The sequence below is a fragment of the Sander lucioperca genome, chromosome 9 (genome assembly GCF_008315115.2).
Source record: "Sander lucioperca isolate FBNREF2018 chromosome 9, SLUC_FBN_1.2, whole genome shotgun sequence".
Taxonomy (NCBI): domain Eukaryota; kingdom Metazoa; phylum Chordata; class Actinopteri; order Perciformes; family Percidae; genus Sander; species Sander lucioperca.
Window position 1 is genome coordinate 8,602,246 of NC_050181.1, and position 14,766 is coordinate 8,617,011.

The following is a 14,766-nucleotide window of genomic DNA, read 5'->3' on the forward strand; positions in this document are numbered from 1 at the left end:
CATGGCCAGACAAATACAAAGTTTCATCAAAACATGTAGATGAGACCTCAAAATGTAAATTTATGGCAGGCTTTTTTTCTTTTGGTTGGTTTTGGTACTTAACATTGTAGATTTGATCTTACCATGTTTAGTTAATGTGTTTCAAATATTTATTAGAACTTTTGTCTGCCGTGACTTTTTGAGGTTTTATACTCTGCTCCACTCGTTCCTTTTCTCTGTCAAATATGTTTTTCAGCTTTAAAGTTGAAAGAAAAGGTTTACGTCTTAAAGTTTTAAAGTTAATAAAAGACATGGACATAATAACTCAAACACCTGTAGCCTATATGCAATCTAATAGCCCTTCAGTAAATGCTACTTTTGGAAAGTTTTTAAAGGAGAAGTTTGACATAGCGGAAAGATGCTTATTCGCTTTCTTGCAGAGAGTTAGATGAAAAGATAGATATCACTCTCATATCCGTCCGTTAATTATAAAGCTACAGATAGCAGCCAGTTACCTTAGCAAAAAGACTAGGAAAGAGAGGGAAACAACTAGCCTGGCTCACTAATTAACACATTATATCTGGTTTGTTTTATCTGTACAAAAACCAAAGGGTAAGTAGAAGGGTACTCTGAGGTCTGCGCTGACCTCCGCCAAGGCATGCCCTATCTCACAATGGCATTGCAGTGTGAATGTTTAAGAAAGTGAAAAATAACTTCTGCCCTGTGATTTGGATCCACTCCAACATTGAATGGGTTCGTCCTTTGCCCATGCTCCACCCTTCCACCTAGTTTCATGAAAATCGGGCCTGTAGATATTCCCTAATCCTTCTGACAAACAAACAAACAGACAAACCGAACCAAAAACATTGCATAACGTCCTTGGTGTGGTAATAACTGCAATTCACAGTTTTACAGGGGGATTATTTACCGTTGTTTCCCTGTGTTTCCTGCCCTTGTGCTAAGCTAAGCTAATCACTTGCTCGCAGTAGCTTCACTTTTACCATACAGACATGAAAGTAGTACCGATCTTCTCATCTAACTCTCTGGGAGAAAGCAAATAAGCATTTACCCAAGTGTCGAACAATTCCTTTAAGTTTAAATTGTGTCGCGAGACATTGTCAGAGAGACATTGATTCAACACAAATGTCAGCTTTTTCTTAGGTTTTTATTTTTGTGATAATTAAAAGTAAAGGTTAAACAAACCTTTTCATTATATGATAAGATTTGAGTAAGTACTCCTCTATTTCCTCTTGGAAAGAAATACAGGTGGTTGAAACAGATTTGACCTACATTCTCTGTACAACAGTAGCATGTGAATTCTCAATTTCAGTGTTATTTGAGTGTGTCTTGAGTGTGGACCTACAGAATGAGCTAATTATCTCACATAATTAGCTGAGCCAGTCACTTTTTCTGTAGTTGTGCAGATCTATAGCCTCAAGAAACAAATATCTACCCACACACCCTTGACTTCCAACACTAGTCCCCAAGTAAACATCAAAAGAGTGATATGCACCGCACATTTCAACAAGCTTAGATGACTAATGATTGGGTTTATCAAGTCTTTTGTCTGGCTCTGGCTGGTTGCTGATCAACGCAGCACAATCCAGGGAATATTATGTACTCCTCACAGTGTTGCACACATGCCTGTACACACACCCACACATACACACGCATACAGCACTAAAGCAGCTATATACCAGACCGCCACTCCTTCCTCGTAGTGTAACCTCCTGGACATTTGTGACGACAATTCAGCTGGAAGAAGTTAAGCAATTGCTAATTAGTCTTTGTCACTGTATCGGTTACGTCACTACATGCCTCACCCTTACATTTACTGTAAGCAGATTGCAGACAGTCAGCTGTGTTTCTAGGGAATTTAAGTGAAATTAAATCAGGTGTTATGGAAAAACAGGGTTCTTAATTTTCAACCTGATAGTTTTTACACACAAGCTGTAGTCTGTCTCTACTTGCAGAAAGGTGGTTTGCAAGTTGTGCAACCTTTTATGACACATCTGATTCAGAGGCTGTATACAAGAGTTGATTTGTAGCAGGCCGTGTTGTTAGAAGGAAATAAAAGTCTAGGTAGAACTATGAAGTCATCTTTTAGTAATCATTTTAATGTAGCTACAGCCTGACCTTGTTTCTTTCTCATGGATTGCAGCCTGGTGAGGAAGTCAGTTTGTGGTTGTGTGACAGGTCATTTACCACCTGCAAGTGAATTATGAAATCAACAAGTGGACAGAGTAGAATGTTGTTGTACTGTGGCTGTACTGCTGCTTGCTTGAGCAATCAGTTTTTTTTCTTCCTTGTGCGCAACACAAGTCTGAACCTTTAGTGAAGGAAGTTTGTTGAACCTTTAGTCACCTGCCTCACGCAGCCTTTATTGCTTATCATAAATATTAACTGAACAAAACATTCAGACAGGAAGCAGGCTGGGAGATATCCATATATGTACTATATATGGTAATACAACTAATTAACCATAATCAGCAGCATACCCTATTAGCAAACTGTCATTCAGGATGGCCAAATCAGGTTGATTAATATTCACAGCTGCACACTCATGACAACCTTTTTGTTTATTACAGTTTGGTTTATCAGTCTGAGTAATAATTAGGGGGCTAATTACATCTCACATGGCTCCTCTAATTAAAACACTCAGCTTGCCTTTGCTACTCTGCCTCTGTTGCCTGGGCGTTAGGCTGCTGGACTGCAGGGTTCATGTCAGAGAGATCCCTCAGGGACAAATTAATGAGGAGGAAGAAAGGGGAGGGCGGGAGACAGCTGTTTGTGCCTAATTCTCACTGATTCGGTGCACCATCGCTGTTGGTTTGTGTGAATTCAAAACAACAACATGAGATAAGGCACAGTGGAAGGGGAAAATTACAAGATATTGGCTTCAGATACTTGTTTGACTGAGCTGGAAGATGATGTTGTCTCTTTCTTTAATTTGGCAAATCAGAAATGCCACAGTTCAATTAAGTCAACTGTTATGTACAGTGTCGTGAGGTGAGGTGTGCTTCAGAATTTGTAGCGCATGTTTTGGCTTTCTTTGCAGTCAAGAGCAGGCATGTTGTGGAATGTGACCCAAGAGACATTACACTGGCAGCACCCTCATTTCTAATAAACAGGAGGAATAATCTTTTGTTTTTCTCAACCTATTGCTCAAGTTAACCCATAAATTGAGACTGAAACAATTGTATGCCTATAGTGTGTGTGTGTGTGTGTGTGTGTGTGTGTGTGTTAGAGGGGTGTCACAGCTGACTCCTCAGTGCCAGTCAGAACCTGTCTGACCAGCTCAAGGGACTACTGAACAGAGGAAGACGACCTGATCTTTTACTGCATTCTTTCTTTTAAAAACTGCACTAAGAAAAAACGCCTCTTGTGGCTTCTGAACTTATCAGTATGACTGCCTTCCTTATCCAAACACTGTATTGCATAAGGCCAGATAGGCTGCATTATCAGCCCACAATTGTAGTCCTGTGAATCTCTCTGTCATTGGCGTTGTTGGCATTGGCACTGAAAACTTGAGAATGTTCATGGATCAGCATTTGATGTAAGCCCTAAGTTCTTATTTAATCATGTCAAGAACTTGCCTTGAAATCAGATCTGCTTAAACTTTGCTGCAGTTGAATTGAAGTGAAGAACGTTATCAATTATGAGATTTAGAAAGCTACAGTTCCCCCATTAAACGCACTTACAAATCTCATGGAATCTGTGACACACCAAATCTTTTCTCTGAAGTGACACAATGGGCCTGGAGATTCTGCTCACAGTGGTTGTTTTAACTAGCCTGCATAGCAGTGGAAAGATTCAGGCCTTCGCCAGTATAAATACAGCCAGCTTACTTTGACTCATGAGCCAGAACTGGCTTTTGATTCCTATTGTAGATGTAACCAAGAACGGTTATTTTCACATGAAAGTTGGCCAGATTATGACTGTGCAGACCAAATTCACAAACAGAGACACACACAGACAGTCATAACAGTCATAAATCGAGCCAGGATGTCACATAAGCAGTGAATGTTTCTGACACAGTGGGCCTCGAATAAATGCTTTTGTGACATTGTAGATGATTTACAACCAGTTTTGCATATTGTGTTTCAAGTAACACTTGAATAAATCAAACACATTGTTATTTTGAATTCCCTGCAGTTTGCCAAGGCATCAGCAATCGTTTAAACCTTCTGGGTTCCAAAGATGACCACTACCTGAACATGGTGAAGACCTACAGCAACTGTACTGTGGTCCTGGAGAACCTGGAGGTCACCTACATGGAGGAGCACCGTGACCTGTCCTTCCTCACGGTAAAGACTGTACTGTTAGCAGTGGAGGCTAAACGTGCACATAACAGATCATCTCTTTGGTGGTCTGAATCCAGTTTGCCAGACATTTTATCCTGGATCTTTGCAAGCTCTTCACTGCTCTTCTAGCTTCAATACAGATAATTAAAATATGCGGAGAGTGAGTCCGTAGTGACAGATGATTCAGTGTGTTTAGGACGCGGTTGTGAACACTGGGCAGATGTGATGAGGGACCACACACAAACACAGAATAACATACAGTCAGCAGATATCATGCAGTAGTTCTGATGGTGAGCAGGGGGGCATGACTCCCTCCTCTTCTCAAAATCCTATTTTTGTCCCCCTCACTTTATCATTTTTAGTTCAATAAAATCTCTCTAAATAGTGTCTGCTTACTGTCCAGCTGTCATAATCCAGATGAGAGAAGCTCTGAGTTAATAAAATCTCTGATACTCACATCAAGGTCATCTATGCTCACTGCAATAAGTGTTACAAGTGATAGCAAGTAGGCTACTTTTTGGTCTTTGAGAAAAAAATCCTTTAATTGTATTTGATTTACAGGTGGCATTGAGTTGTTGTACTCTTCCTCTAAAAACATAAAGCAATAAAGAACGGTGCTTTATTCAGTAAGGATGTAACAACAGCATAATCTGTCAGTAGCTTGTTGCACCAGCTGATCATAAGTTTGACAGTAGGTTTAAGATTAAAGTCAACGCCGTCTATCAATGCAACTAAATATTTAGATTTCAAGTAGAGCTAATACATTAATAATACAGTATTTGACATGCATTTCAAATGATTTTGTTATACCACAATTATTATGGATGACCATTTTCTCCATCCATAAATGTATATAAATGCAGGAAATTCACATAGGTTCAGTTACTGCCCTATTATTTTTACTTTGCACATTGCCTACTCCAGTTAACAACAAAGGTTTCTCGTTTTTTTTCTTCCACAGTCTATTGAAGAAGTGGGCGGCTATGTGCTGATCGCCCTCAACACAGCATCCAGGATTCCTCTGCAGAACCTGCGCATCATTCGAGGTCATTCGCTCTATGAGGGAATGTTTGGCCTCGCTGTGCTGACCAATTATGACAAAGGGACAGGTCAGGGCACCAATGAGCTTCTTCTGACCAACCTGACAGGTCAGTCCACCTCTCCAGTTCTTCAGTTCTCTGTGAACTGAATTTCTCATAAAATCTAGTATTATTATAAAACTATGAAAAAACAAATTGGTGTGTTGTAAAATTAATTGTCATTTTATCAAATTCACGTGCCAGTTTTCTTTTGCAGAAATTCTTAAAGGAGGTGTAAAGTTTGGGACCAACCAGCCATGCAATGTGGAAACAATACAGTGGTATGATATTGTCAACACTGATATCAAACCCAAAATGGTGCTCCCATCGGCCATTAGCCATCCACGTTGTAAGTCTAACATTTCACAGCAGAAGGCAGAGACTGCATAGAATGTCATCAGACCGATTGATTTTTGTGTTGTTAAAGAATTTCAAGGGTGTGAAGTAAACATTTTACCCTGTTTATTTCTTGTGGTCTACTTTTCCAGGTAAAAGCTGCGACCCAAGCTGCTTCAATGGCTCATGCTGGGCACCTGGTCCTCAAAACTGTCAGACCTGTGAGTTATCATCCTGTGATTTAATTTTATCATGGAAAAAGAATAAACAAAAACTAGGACTGCACGATATGAGGAAAATATGCTTTATGCGATAACGTTGTTGAATATCGCGATAACGTTATTACTTGCGATACATAAACAGATATTATAGTGTACTCAGTCCTGCACTTCTGCTGCTTTCAGTATTCTGTTAAAATACAACAAATTGCTTGTTGAATTTAAAACAAACGACAGGAAATCATTTCCAGCATTTATTGAACATATTGAACATTTAATTGAATATAAAAGGCACCACAAGCATGACAGTTTCTTTTTAAAAGTGTAGTTTACTACTTATATTTTCTATAATATATATAGTGTCTTTCGCGAGCCTTTCACGATTTGTATATTGCGGCAGTTGATATGTGCGATGACGATTAAAAAAAAACAAAAAACAAAAAAAAAAACAATATATTGTGCAGCCCTAACTAAAACTCAATGCAAGCTGAAATCAATATTGTTTTTATAAATAAAAACAATATTGATTTCAGCTTGCATTGAGTTTTAGTTACAATATGTTATTGTTAGTGTATATGTTATATATGTTATTGTTAGTGTATAGTTTTCATATTTTACTATTAAGAAACAATGAGTCTCTTTGTTTTCATATTACTCCTTAAGTCCTCTCTTAACATTTTCACTGCATACCAACAGCAAGGTGAAACTAATTTGCAAACATGCTTCATTGTTTTTGCCATCATTTGAACATGCAAACTGATATGATGTACAGCTTTAATATGGCCTCCAAAAAATACCTGTTACAGAGCATTCTAATGACTTTGTCCTGTACTTTTTCCAGTAACAAAGCTGAATTGTGCACAGCAGTGCTCAAAGAGATGCAAAGGGCCTTCACCCAGCGACTGTTGTAATGAGCATTGTGCTGCGGGCTGCACAGGACCACGGCCCACTGACTGTCTGGTGAGAGAAAGAGACAACTTCACATAGGGGACTAGAAGAGTAATGATGATTACTAGAAGAGTAATGATATGATAAAAGAGCTGGGGGAGAAGACAAGCTTAAACAACAAAAAACATTGAATGTTTCATGCGTCTGCAATAAATCTGGATCAGAAGGCTTCAACAAAACAAAGCCCTCACTTAGCAGCATCTGTTTTTATGATCAGAAGTATTGTTATTGGTTTCAGTTCCAATTAGATATATAACTGCTGATTAAATGTTTTTATTTGGCAGTGCCTCGAGTATCAGCGTCTGCTCTCCCTCTCTGACCAGCTCTGAGGATTAAGCCGAGGCTGTAGAGGAATGCAGTGTTATCATTAGTGTGGGGCTCTGTTATGGTCCCAGTGTACTGACTGACTGTTTGTGCTGCAGGCCTGTCGGGACTTCCAGGACAACGGGGTGTGTAAGGACTCCTGCCCGGGCCTCATGCGCTACGACCCCAACCTGCACCAGCTGGTACCCAACCCATTTGGAAAGTACAACTTTGGGGCCACCTGTGTAGAGAGCTGCCCACGTAAGAACGGATAAACGTATTCTCAATTCTTTTGTATTTTTAGCCAAGATTTGTTACTTAACTAGGCTGATATATTCATAGCGTGCACTCTAGCTGTTGTCTTGACAGTCAAGAGAAATAAAGTAAAACTAGACAAACATAACAAGTTCCCAGGTTGTCCTAAATGGTTGTTACACATTCAGTGGTTATAGTTTGTCTAAAGTTTAATTATAAACTGTAGAAACACAAAAAGAAAATGATTGAGTTTCAGGGCGTGTTAATGCCACAACTGTTCTTTCTCAGTTTAACTTACACAGGTTTGTCCCAGTGTTACTCAGTCTATACTGAAGGCCTGCAGCATTATTATGTACCTATAGTCATACTTTCGGTATGACTCATACAGGTTATGCTTAAAGGCACATTCAGATTGGTTTTGACGTTATTCAACCTGTAAATGTTGACTATTACATGATCATGAAGCAAACAGTTTCTTTTTTGGAATAATTCCAGATAACTATGTTGTAACTGATCATGGAGCTTGTGTGCGGACGTGCAGTGTTAACACATATGAGGTGGACGAGGGACGAATCAGGAAGTGCGCCAAGTGTGATGGACTGTGCCCAAAAGGTAGGCGGTTAAGGTATCACTGTGCAACCTGGGGAATTATTTCTGACTCGTATACACAGTGTAGTTTGCAGTGGTGCAACAAAACTAAGTACATTTGGTGCTGTGCTTTATTTCAATTCAAAGGTACTCAAGTGCTTCCATTTTATGCTATTCAAACTTCAGCTTAACATAGCTTTAGAGGCCAATATTGCACTATTTACTTTTTAACATTTTGAGAAATTTACTTTCTTGCTGAGAGTTAGATGACAAGATTTATACCACTCTCATATCTCTGCGGTAAATATAAAGTTAGCTGGTACAGTCTGCAGTCTATAAGCTTAGCACATAGCTCCCCGTAAAAAAAACACAACTTTTCGTTTTTACACTTTTTGTGATTTTGTTCCCTTTGGACAAAGCCAGGCTAGCTGTTTCCCACTGTTTCCAGTCTTCCATTCAAATCATATGATACATTGTTACAAATAATCTACTTAATAGTATGTCAAATTGTTCAAGATTAGTTCCACCTTGACCAACTACAACATGCTAATGCTACTTTCATATTATTGCACCACTAATCCAAAATTGTAATACATAATAATATATAACTTTAAGGGAACATACTGCTAGCATAATGATTACTTTGAGTTTTGATGTTTTACATTTAGCTGATAATAATTAGTGTACTTAACATCGTGGTATTGCAGATTTTAAAATGCCAGGCTCAGTTTGGTTTAGCTTAATACCAAAATTAGAGTACGGTCAAAAGCGTTAAACCAGTTTCTGTACTGACTTTGTTTTCATATTATTCACAGTGTGTAATGGGCTTGGAATAGGAAACCTGACAAACACATTGTCTATCAATGCCACCAACATTGATTCCTTTAAAAACTGCACAAAAATCAATGGTAACATTGCTATCATCAAGACATCAATTTATGGGTAAGTCATGGACATTAACAACATTACAGCCTTCATGCCTGTGTATATCAACCATATCAAAAGCTATAGATTACCAGATACCTTTACCAATGGCAGATTACATGTACATTCTCTGTTATTTGTAGTGATGACTATACCAAAACACCAAAGATGGACCCTGCCCAGCTTGATGTGTTTAAGACAGTTAAGGAAATTACTGGTAAGACTGCATAAGACCTGAGTAATGCATGACACATTCAATGCACACTAAAAAGTTTCACAATTAACAATCCATTTGTTGCTTCAGGATACTTGTTGATTCAAACATGGCCAGCGAGCATGAGCTCACTCAGTCCTTTTGAGAATCTGGAGATCATCCGAGGACGAACTAAGCGGTATGTTCCTTGTAAAGATCCCCCCATAGATTTACAACCGCTGGATCTCAAGAAATGAATTTGTTTTTTAAGAGTTGAGTATTATTCAAGGCTGTCATAAAATCTTTCCTTTTTTTCTTCTTCTCTTTCTGTTCTACCTTTTTTTTCTCTTTGGTAGTGGTAGCCGCAGCGTGATTATGGCTCATCTTGATATCAACTACTTGGGCCTTCGGTCCCTCAAAGAAATCAGCGATGGAGACGTGGTCATCATTAAGAACCGGAACCTGTGCTACGCCAACAATAGCCACTGGAAAGGGCTCTTCAAATCAGAAAGCCAAAGTGCTACCATAGAAGAAAATGCTGATGCTGCCACATGTGGTAAATTGAATTTGGTTTCCCACAACAAAGTCAGCCAGATCCTTTTTTGTTGTTTTGTTATGTAACTTACTGATTACGCAACGCACAAGCCAGATTTAGAATTAATGAAGTCTAATTTCAGAATTAGATGATTATGCAGGGAAGATCTCTTCTTGAGATTGTATGTTTGTTTTTAGCCCTGCAAAACAACACTTGTGACAGGAAGTGTGCCACGGACAGCTGCTGGGGCCCTGGCCCGGACATGTGTTTTGCCTGCCGTGACCACAGCCGTGGTGGGAGCTGCGTTGACTCCTGCAATATCCTGGAGGGGTAAGGGAGGAATCCGGGTTTTAATGCCTTTTTAAGCTCTGAAATGCAGTGTTTCTTATTTTAGACAAGCAAACGGTCTGAACATCAGATCTGTGTGCTCTACAGTTAACTCTTTCAAAGTCTATTTTCATACCACAAGCATTTCCAGACAAGACATTAGACATTGGGGATTTGTTATTAAATCAATTCAAAGACCAAATATGATGCAAGGTATTTTGAAGTTAAACCTCCAGTAGATATAAGACAAACATTGAAGCTGAAATGGCACGTTCACTCACATCTGTTTATCTTTGCAGATCTCTGTCAAACATTGAATCTCAACATGCTTACAATTTAACTTGTGCTCTCAAAAAAGAGATGAAGAATTTTACTTCACATGTAACTGTTTGAAATGAGACGCACCAGCGGTGAGAGTCTGTCAGCTTTGTTATTGTTTTTGCAGAGAGCCGCGAGAGGCCGTCGTGAATAAAACCTGCATAGAGTGTCACCCCGAGTGTCAACGCTTGAATGGAACCGCAACCTGCAGTGCGCCTGTATGTGTTTCAAAACTAAACTATTATTACAACCATTGTCAAAATAAACACATTTGAACTACTGTAGAACAGCTCTGTGAACTGTATTTATGAATTTAAAATAAGCAATAATTGTCATGTTTTTGTGTCACAAACAACACAAATGTGCAATTACCCAGTATGAAATCTATTGCAGAAGTGTCAGCGCTACCAATTTCTCCATCAACAGCAGCCTTATTAGACCATACTGCATATGCACCACCATACTGCAGTGCAGCCACAAGACATGTTATGTTTGGGATGAGGGGTGTGGCTGTGTGATCTGTACTTTTTTTTTAATGCGCTCATAATAATCACATCTTTGACTGAAAACAACAAGTTGAAGCAGACAGTTTGAAAGAAAGTATTACACTGCAGCACTTGATTGCAATACGTCTCTCAGTGAACAGAGTTGTGCTGGCCTAAACCAAACCACCTAACATATCTGGGTGGGTTTTCATTGCCAAACATTTGCATCTTTATGAGGAAGATCGGCACAGCTCGCTTTGAGAAATTATTACTATGAGACAGGGCAGTTTACATAATATTTACTACACCTCTCAAGAGAGTTGTAAACATGAGTATTTTATTTTTTCTTTAAGGGTTCTGGAAACTGTACTAAGTGTGCCAACTTCCAAGACGGCCTTTTCTGTGTTTCTCGATGTCCCCAAGGCGTGCCAGGGGAGGATGACATGCTGGTGTGGAAATACGCAGATGAGATGAAAGTGTGCAGGCTATGCCACAAAAACTGCACTCAAGGGTAAAAGCATTGTTTCAGCCGACCTGAGAACTGGCACTACATTTCTCTGAGTTGCAAACATTTGTCTGTTGTGATGTTGATACAATAACTTCATCCAAGCCAGAAGGGTCAGCTGTGGTTCTGCTGGCACAGATTAGGGAGAGAGAGGTTGGCTTTCAACATGAGGCAGTTTTTGCTGAGACTAATGTTGAAATCAGACAAATTAAAGGAAAATAACAGAAATTTAGCATTTTTGCCCACTAAAACAAATCTGCCTCCCTGCCTGAAGATCTGAGACTTGCAGAATCAATGACCCCTCAAAAAAAAAAAAAAAAAAAAAAAGCTTTTTTATCAACTCTAGCACACAATTTTATCCAACATGTCTTATCTGTTTTTATCAGTATTGTTATCATATATTATTGTTGGCTATTTTATTCCATTGTATTATTCTTGTTATTTTAATTGTCTGCAGTGCTGCATAGATGGAGTTTATTTATTATTTGTTTCCTTAATTTCAGTATTAAACCTCTATATTCTGCAATGCAGAACAAAATATAACTTTGAATGAAAGCAGATGTAATGTTCACCTTGATGGACTTTCAGCATTCAGCCATGGTGGTGGCTGGGTGGTATACTGATTAGTAAGAAGGGAAGTGGTTCAGAGCTTCATAGAGAAAAAATGGACTGATGAATTTGCAGTGTGAAATCAAAGTGATGGTATGGTTAACATCAGATTCTTTGCATTGATTTCTTTACAGGTGCATGGGGCCTGGTCTCCAAGGCTGCCCGAGTAAAAGGTACTAACATGTTAGAAATTTTAATCTCATCTCTCCTTTTTTATTGAATTTGTAAATGTGCTCTGTTTTCTATCTGCATTCTTAAATTAGCTTTCACCTGTCTTTCAGCCCCTCTGGCCTTTCCATGATTGCGGCTGGTGTAGTTGGTGGGTTGCTGGCTGTTCTTGTTGCAGCCCTGTCTGTGTTTGTGTTGCTACGCCGACGCCACATCAAGAGGAAGAGAACCATGCGTAGACTTCTCCAAGAGAGAGAGGTAAGATTAGGGGACTGAGTCACAACACGTGTAGAGAGACATCAAGACGTCAAAATGTTGTATTTTAGATGTTGGGGTTAATTTAAAGAGATACAAGCCTGCTTTATGCAGAGATTCATTTTTACTTGAACGGGAAAGTGCAGGCATATGTTTCAGATTATATTTACAGTATTTGATTTTCTTTTGTATAATCTGTTTTGAATATTGATCTACTACAATGCATTTTAAAAGATTCACTTTGCGCAGCTGTTTCTAAGAAATTCAGTCCTTCTTTTCCAGTTGGTTGAACCTCTGACTCCAAGTGGAGAGGCTCCAAACCAGGCTCTGCTGCGAATCCTGAAGGAACCTGAATTTAAGAAAATCAAAGTGCTAGGATCCGGAGCTTTTGGTACAGTTTACAAGGTAATAACATGCTACATGTTTGTGTCTCAAATCACCTTTTTGTCCACTGCAGCGCAGAGTTTTATTAAAGCTGTAGCTCAGGAGTACTGCACGTGCCAAGTTACATAACCAACACCCGTCAGTGTTTCTGCTCAACTACATCTGTTGTCAATTTTTCAATTAAAAGACATTTTTAACTTGCCAGATCATGCATGAGTGACTCCACTCTCACCTTCAGTGCAGTGTGTGTATATACTTGTATTAATCTCATTGTGGGGATATGTGTTTACACAGTGACACTGTGGGGACTTTCTGCCATATGGAGAAAAAAGGCTGATCTCTACAAAGTTAGGCGTTTATTTTTGGGTTGCTTGTAGGTTAACATTAGGGTAAATCTCCAGAGAGAGAATGGATTTAAACACAATGTTCTTACTTTGTACAAAAACAAGTGTGCACTTTCAAATGTATTTCTATGAGACGACCAATTTCAGTTTTAGACCTTGAAAGTGAACATTTTTGGAAAGTAAGGAAATTTTTTCAAAGGGCTATTTGGGTTAAGACTTTGTTATGGGGTTAAGTTTGGAATTAGGTTTATGTTCTGGCAAGGGTAAGGGTTGGGGTTAGACATTTAGTTGTAAAGGTAAAAGTTACATCAAACTACCATTATCACGCTATACAAATACTCCTTTACAAGTCCTGCATTCATAATTTTAAGTATAAGAGTATAAGTAGAAGATGAAATATTTTGGCAGAAAAAATGAACTTAAAGTATTAAAAGTAAGGCCCCTTTCAAAGTGTTAAATTATATTATTTGATTATTATTACTGATTGAATAGCTGGTTGAGGTGGAGATAATTGAGTTGAGTAGTTTAATCTGTGACAATGGATCATATTTTATAACTGGTTATATGTTTTGAATGTAAAACACAGTGGTCAACTGCATGGAGTGGTGTAAAAAGTATAATATTACTCTCTGAAATTGAGTATGAAAGTAGCATAAATGGAAGTACAAGTGCCTCAAAATTGTACTTAAGCACATTATTTCAGTAAATGTACGTTGTTATTTAACACCACTGAATTTAGGGCACAACAAAGGATCCTCACAAATATAGTAGAGTGCAAAGTGTTTGGGGGGTGGGGATGCATTCATGCAACACATACACGTAGGCATTTGTAATTATACTGTATATTTGCATGTAGGCACTTGTGTTCACTTGATGATTCAGGTATAATTAAAGCATGTAAAATTCCAAAATTGTGTCTATACAGGGCCTGTGGGTTCCAGAGGGAGAGGATGTGAAGATTCCAGTAGCCATCAAGGTTTTAAGAGAGGCCACATCACCAAAAGCAAACAAAGAGATCTTGGACGTAGGTTTACTGATTCATGTGGTACATTTTTTAACGCTAAGCTTACTGTAATACTGAGTCAGAACTAAAAAACGCCATTCATTTGAAATGTCATTTCCCAGACTCCTTCAGCTGCTGCTGGTAGGAAATGACATATACAAGTTAATAACTCTAATATTTTGCCTGGATTAAAAAGGAGAAGTCAGAAGTACCTCAATGTATTACACAAAGTGAGTGACAATTATTGCTTCCCAGATGTCAATTTCACTGTAACGTATCCTGTAATGTATAGCACATGCAACTTTATTTGAAACTAATGACTACTTATTTCCCTTGTAATGGAGAATGTGTCATGTTTCTACATGGTAACCATCCTGCAGGGGCTGTAGGAAGTGGGATTAATTCATTAGAGGGCTGTGTGTGGGCGTTGGTTCGTAATCCAAGGCTGAGGTGTTCTGGAAAGGAATGCAGTCCTGTAGCCGCAGTGAGAAAGCAACCTGTTAAAAATGCATTTTCAAATGGATGAATGTGCATGTTTGATCCTGTGATTTTGCGGTTGTGTTGCTCAGTCAATGTGAAATGCACATCCTCTGATCTTCATGACTTAAGGCTTGTTTTAAAATGTGCTTTGAAGCCTCTTCCTCATCAAACTGTCAAAATTACAGAGCTCCTAACAATCAAGTGGTTATTTACCGAACAATACAGA

General features: G+C 38.7%; 1 protein-coding gene across 1 annotated transcript in view; it reads left to right on the forward strand.

Moving 5' to 3' along the window:
- egfra (epidermal growth factor receptor a (erythroblastic leukemia viral (v-erb-b) oncogene homolog, avian)) overlaps nucleotides 1-14,766 on the forward strand; it is a 43,001-nt gene that overhangs the window by 18,071 nt on the left and 10,164 nt on the right. The window contains exons 2-19 of the mRNA XM_031294461.2: nucleotides 4,135-4,286; nucleotides 5,245-5,431; nucleotides 5,580-5,711; nucleotides 5,851-5,919; nucleotides 6,758-6,876; nucleotides 7,287-7,428; nucleotides 7,918-8,034; nucleotides 8,826-8,952; nucleotides 9,078-9,151; nucleotides 9,239-9,326; nucleotides 9,484-9,683; nucleotides 9,860-9,992; nucleotides 10,435-10,525; nucleotides 11,146-11,303; nucleotides 12,041-12,079; nucleotides 12,188-12,332; nucleotides 12,612-12,734; nucleotides 13,983-14,081. Coding sequence (XP_031150321.1) covers nucleotides 4,135-4,286; nucleotides 5,245-5,431; nucleotides 5,580-5,711; nucleotides 5,851-5,919; nucleotides 6,758-6,876; nucleotides 7,287-7,428; nucleotides 7,918-8,034; nucleotides 8,826-8,952; nucleotides 9,078-9,151; nucleotides 9,239-9,326; nucleotides 9,484-9,683; nucleotides 9,860-9,992; nucleotides 10,435-10,525; nucleotides 11,146-11,303; nucleotides 12,041-12,079; nucleotides 12,188-12,332; nucleotides 12,612-12,734; nucleotides 13,983-14,081 — 2,195 coding nt within the window. The remainder of the gene's footprint in view (nucleotides 1-4,134; nucleotides 4,287-5,244; nucleotides 5,432-5,579; nucleotides 5,712-5,850; nucleotides 5,920-6,757; nucleotides 6,877-7,286; nucleotides 7,429-7,917; nucleotides 8,035-8,825; nucleotides 8,953-9,077; nucleotides 9,152-9,238; nucleotides 9,327-9,483; nucleotides 9,684-9,859; nucleotides 9,993-10,434; nucleotides 10,526-11,145; nucleotides 11,304-12,040; nucleotides 12,080-12,187; nucleotides 12,333-12,611; nucleotides 12,735-13,982; nucleotides 14,082-14,766) is intronic.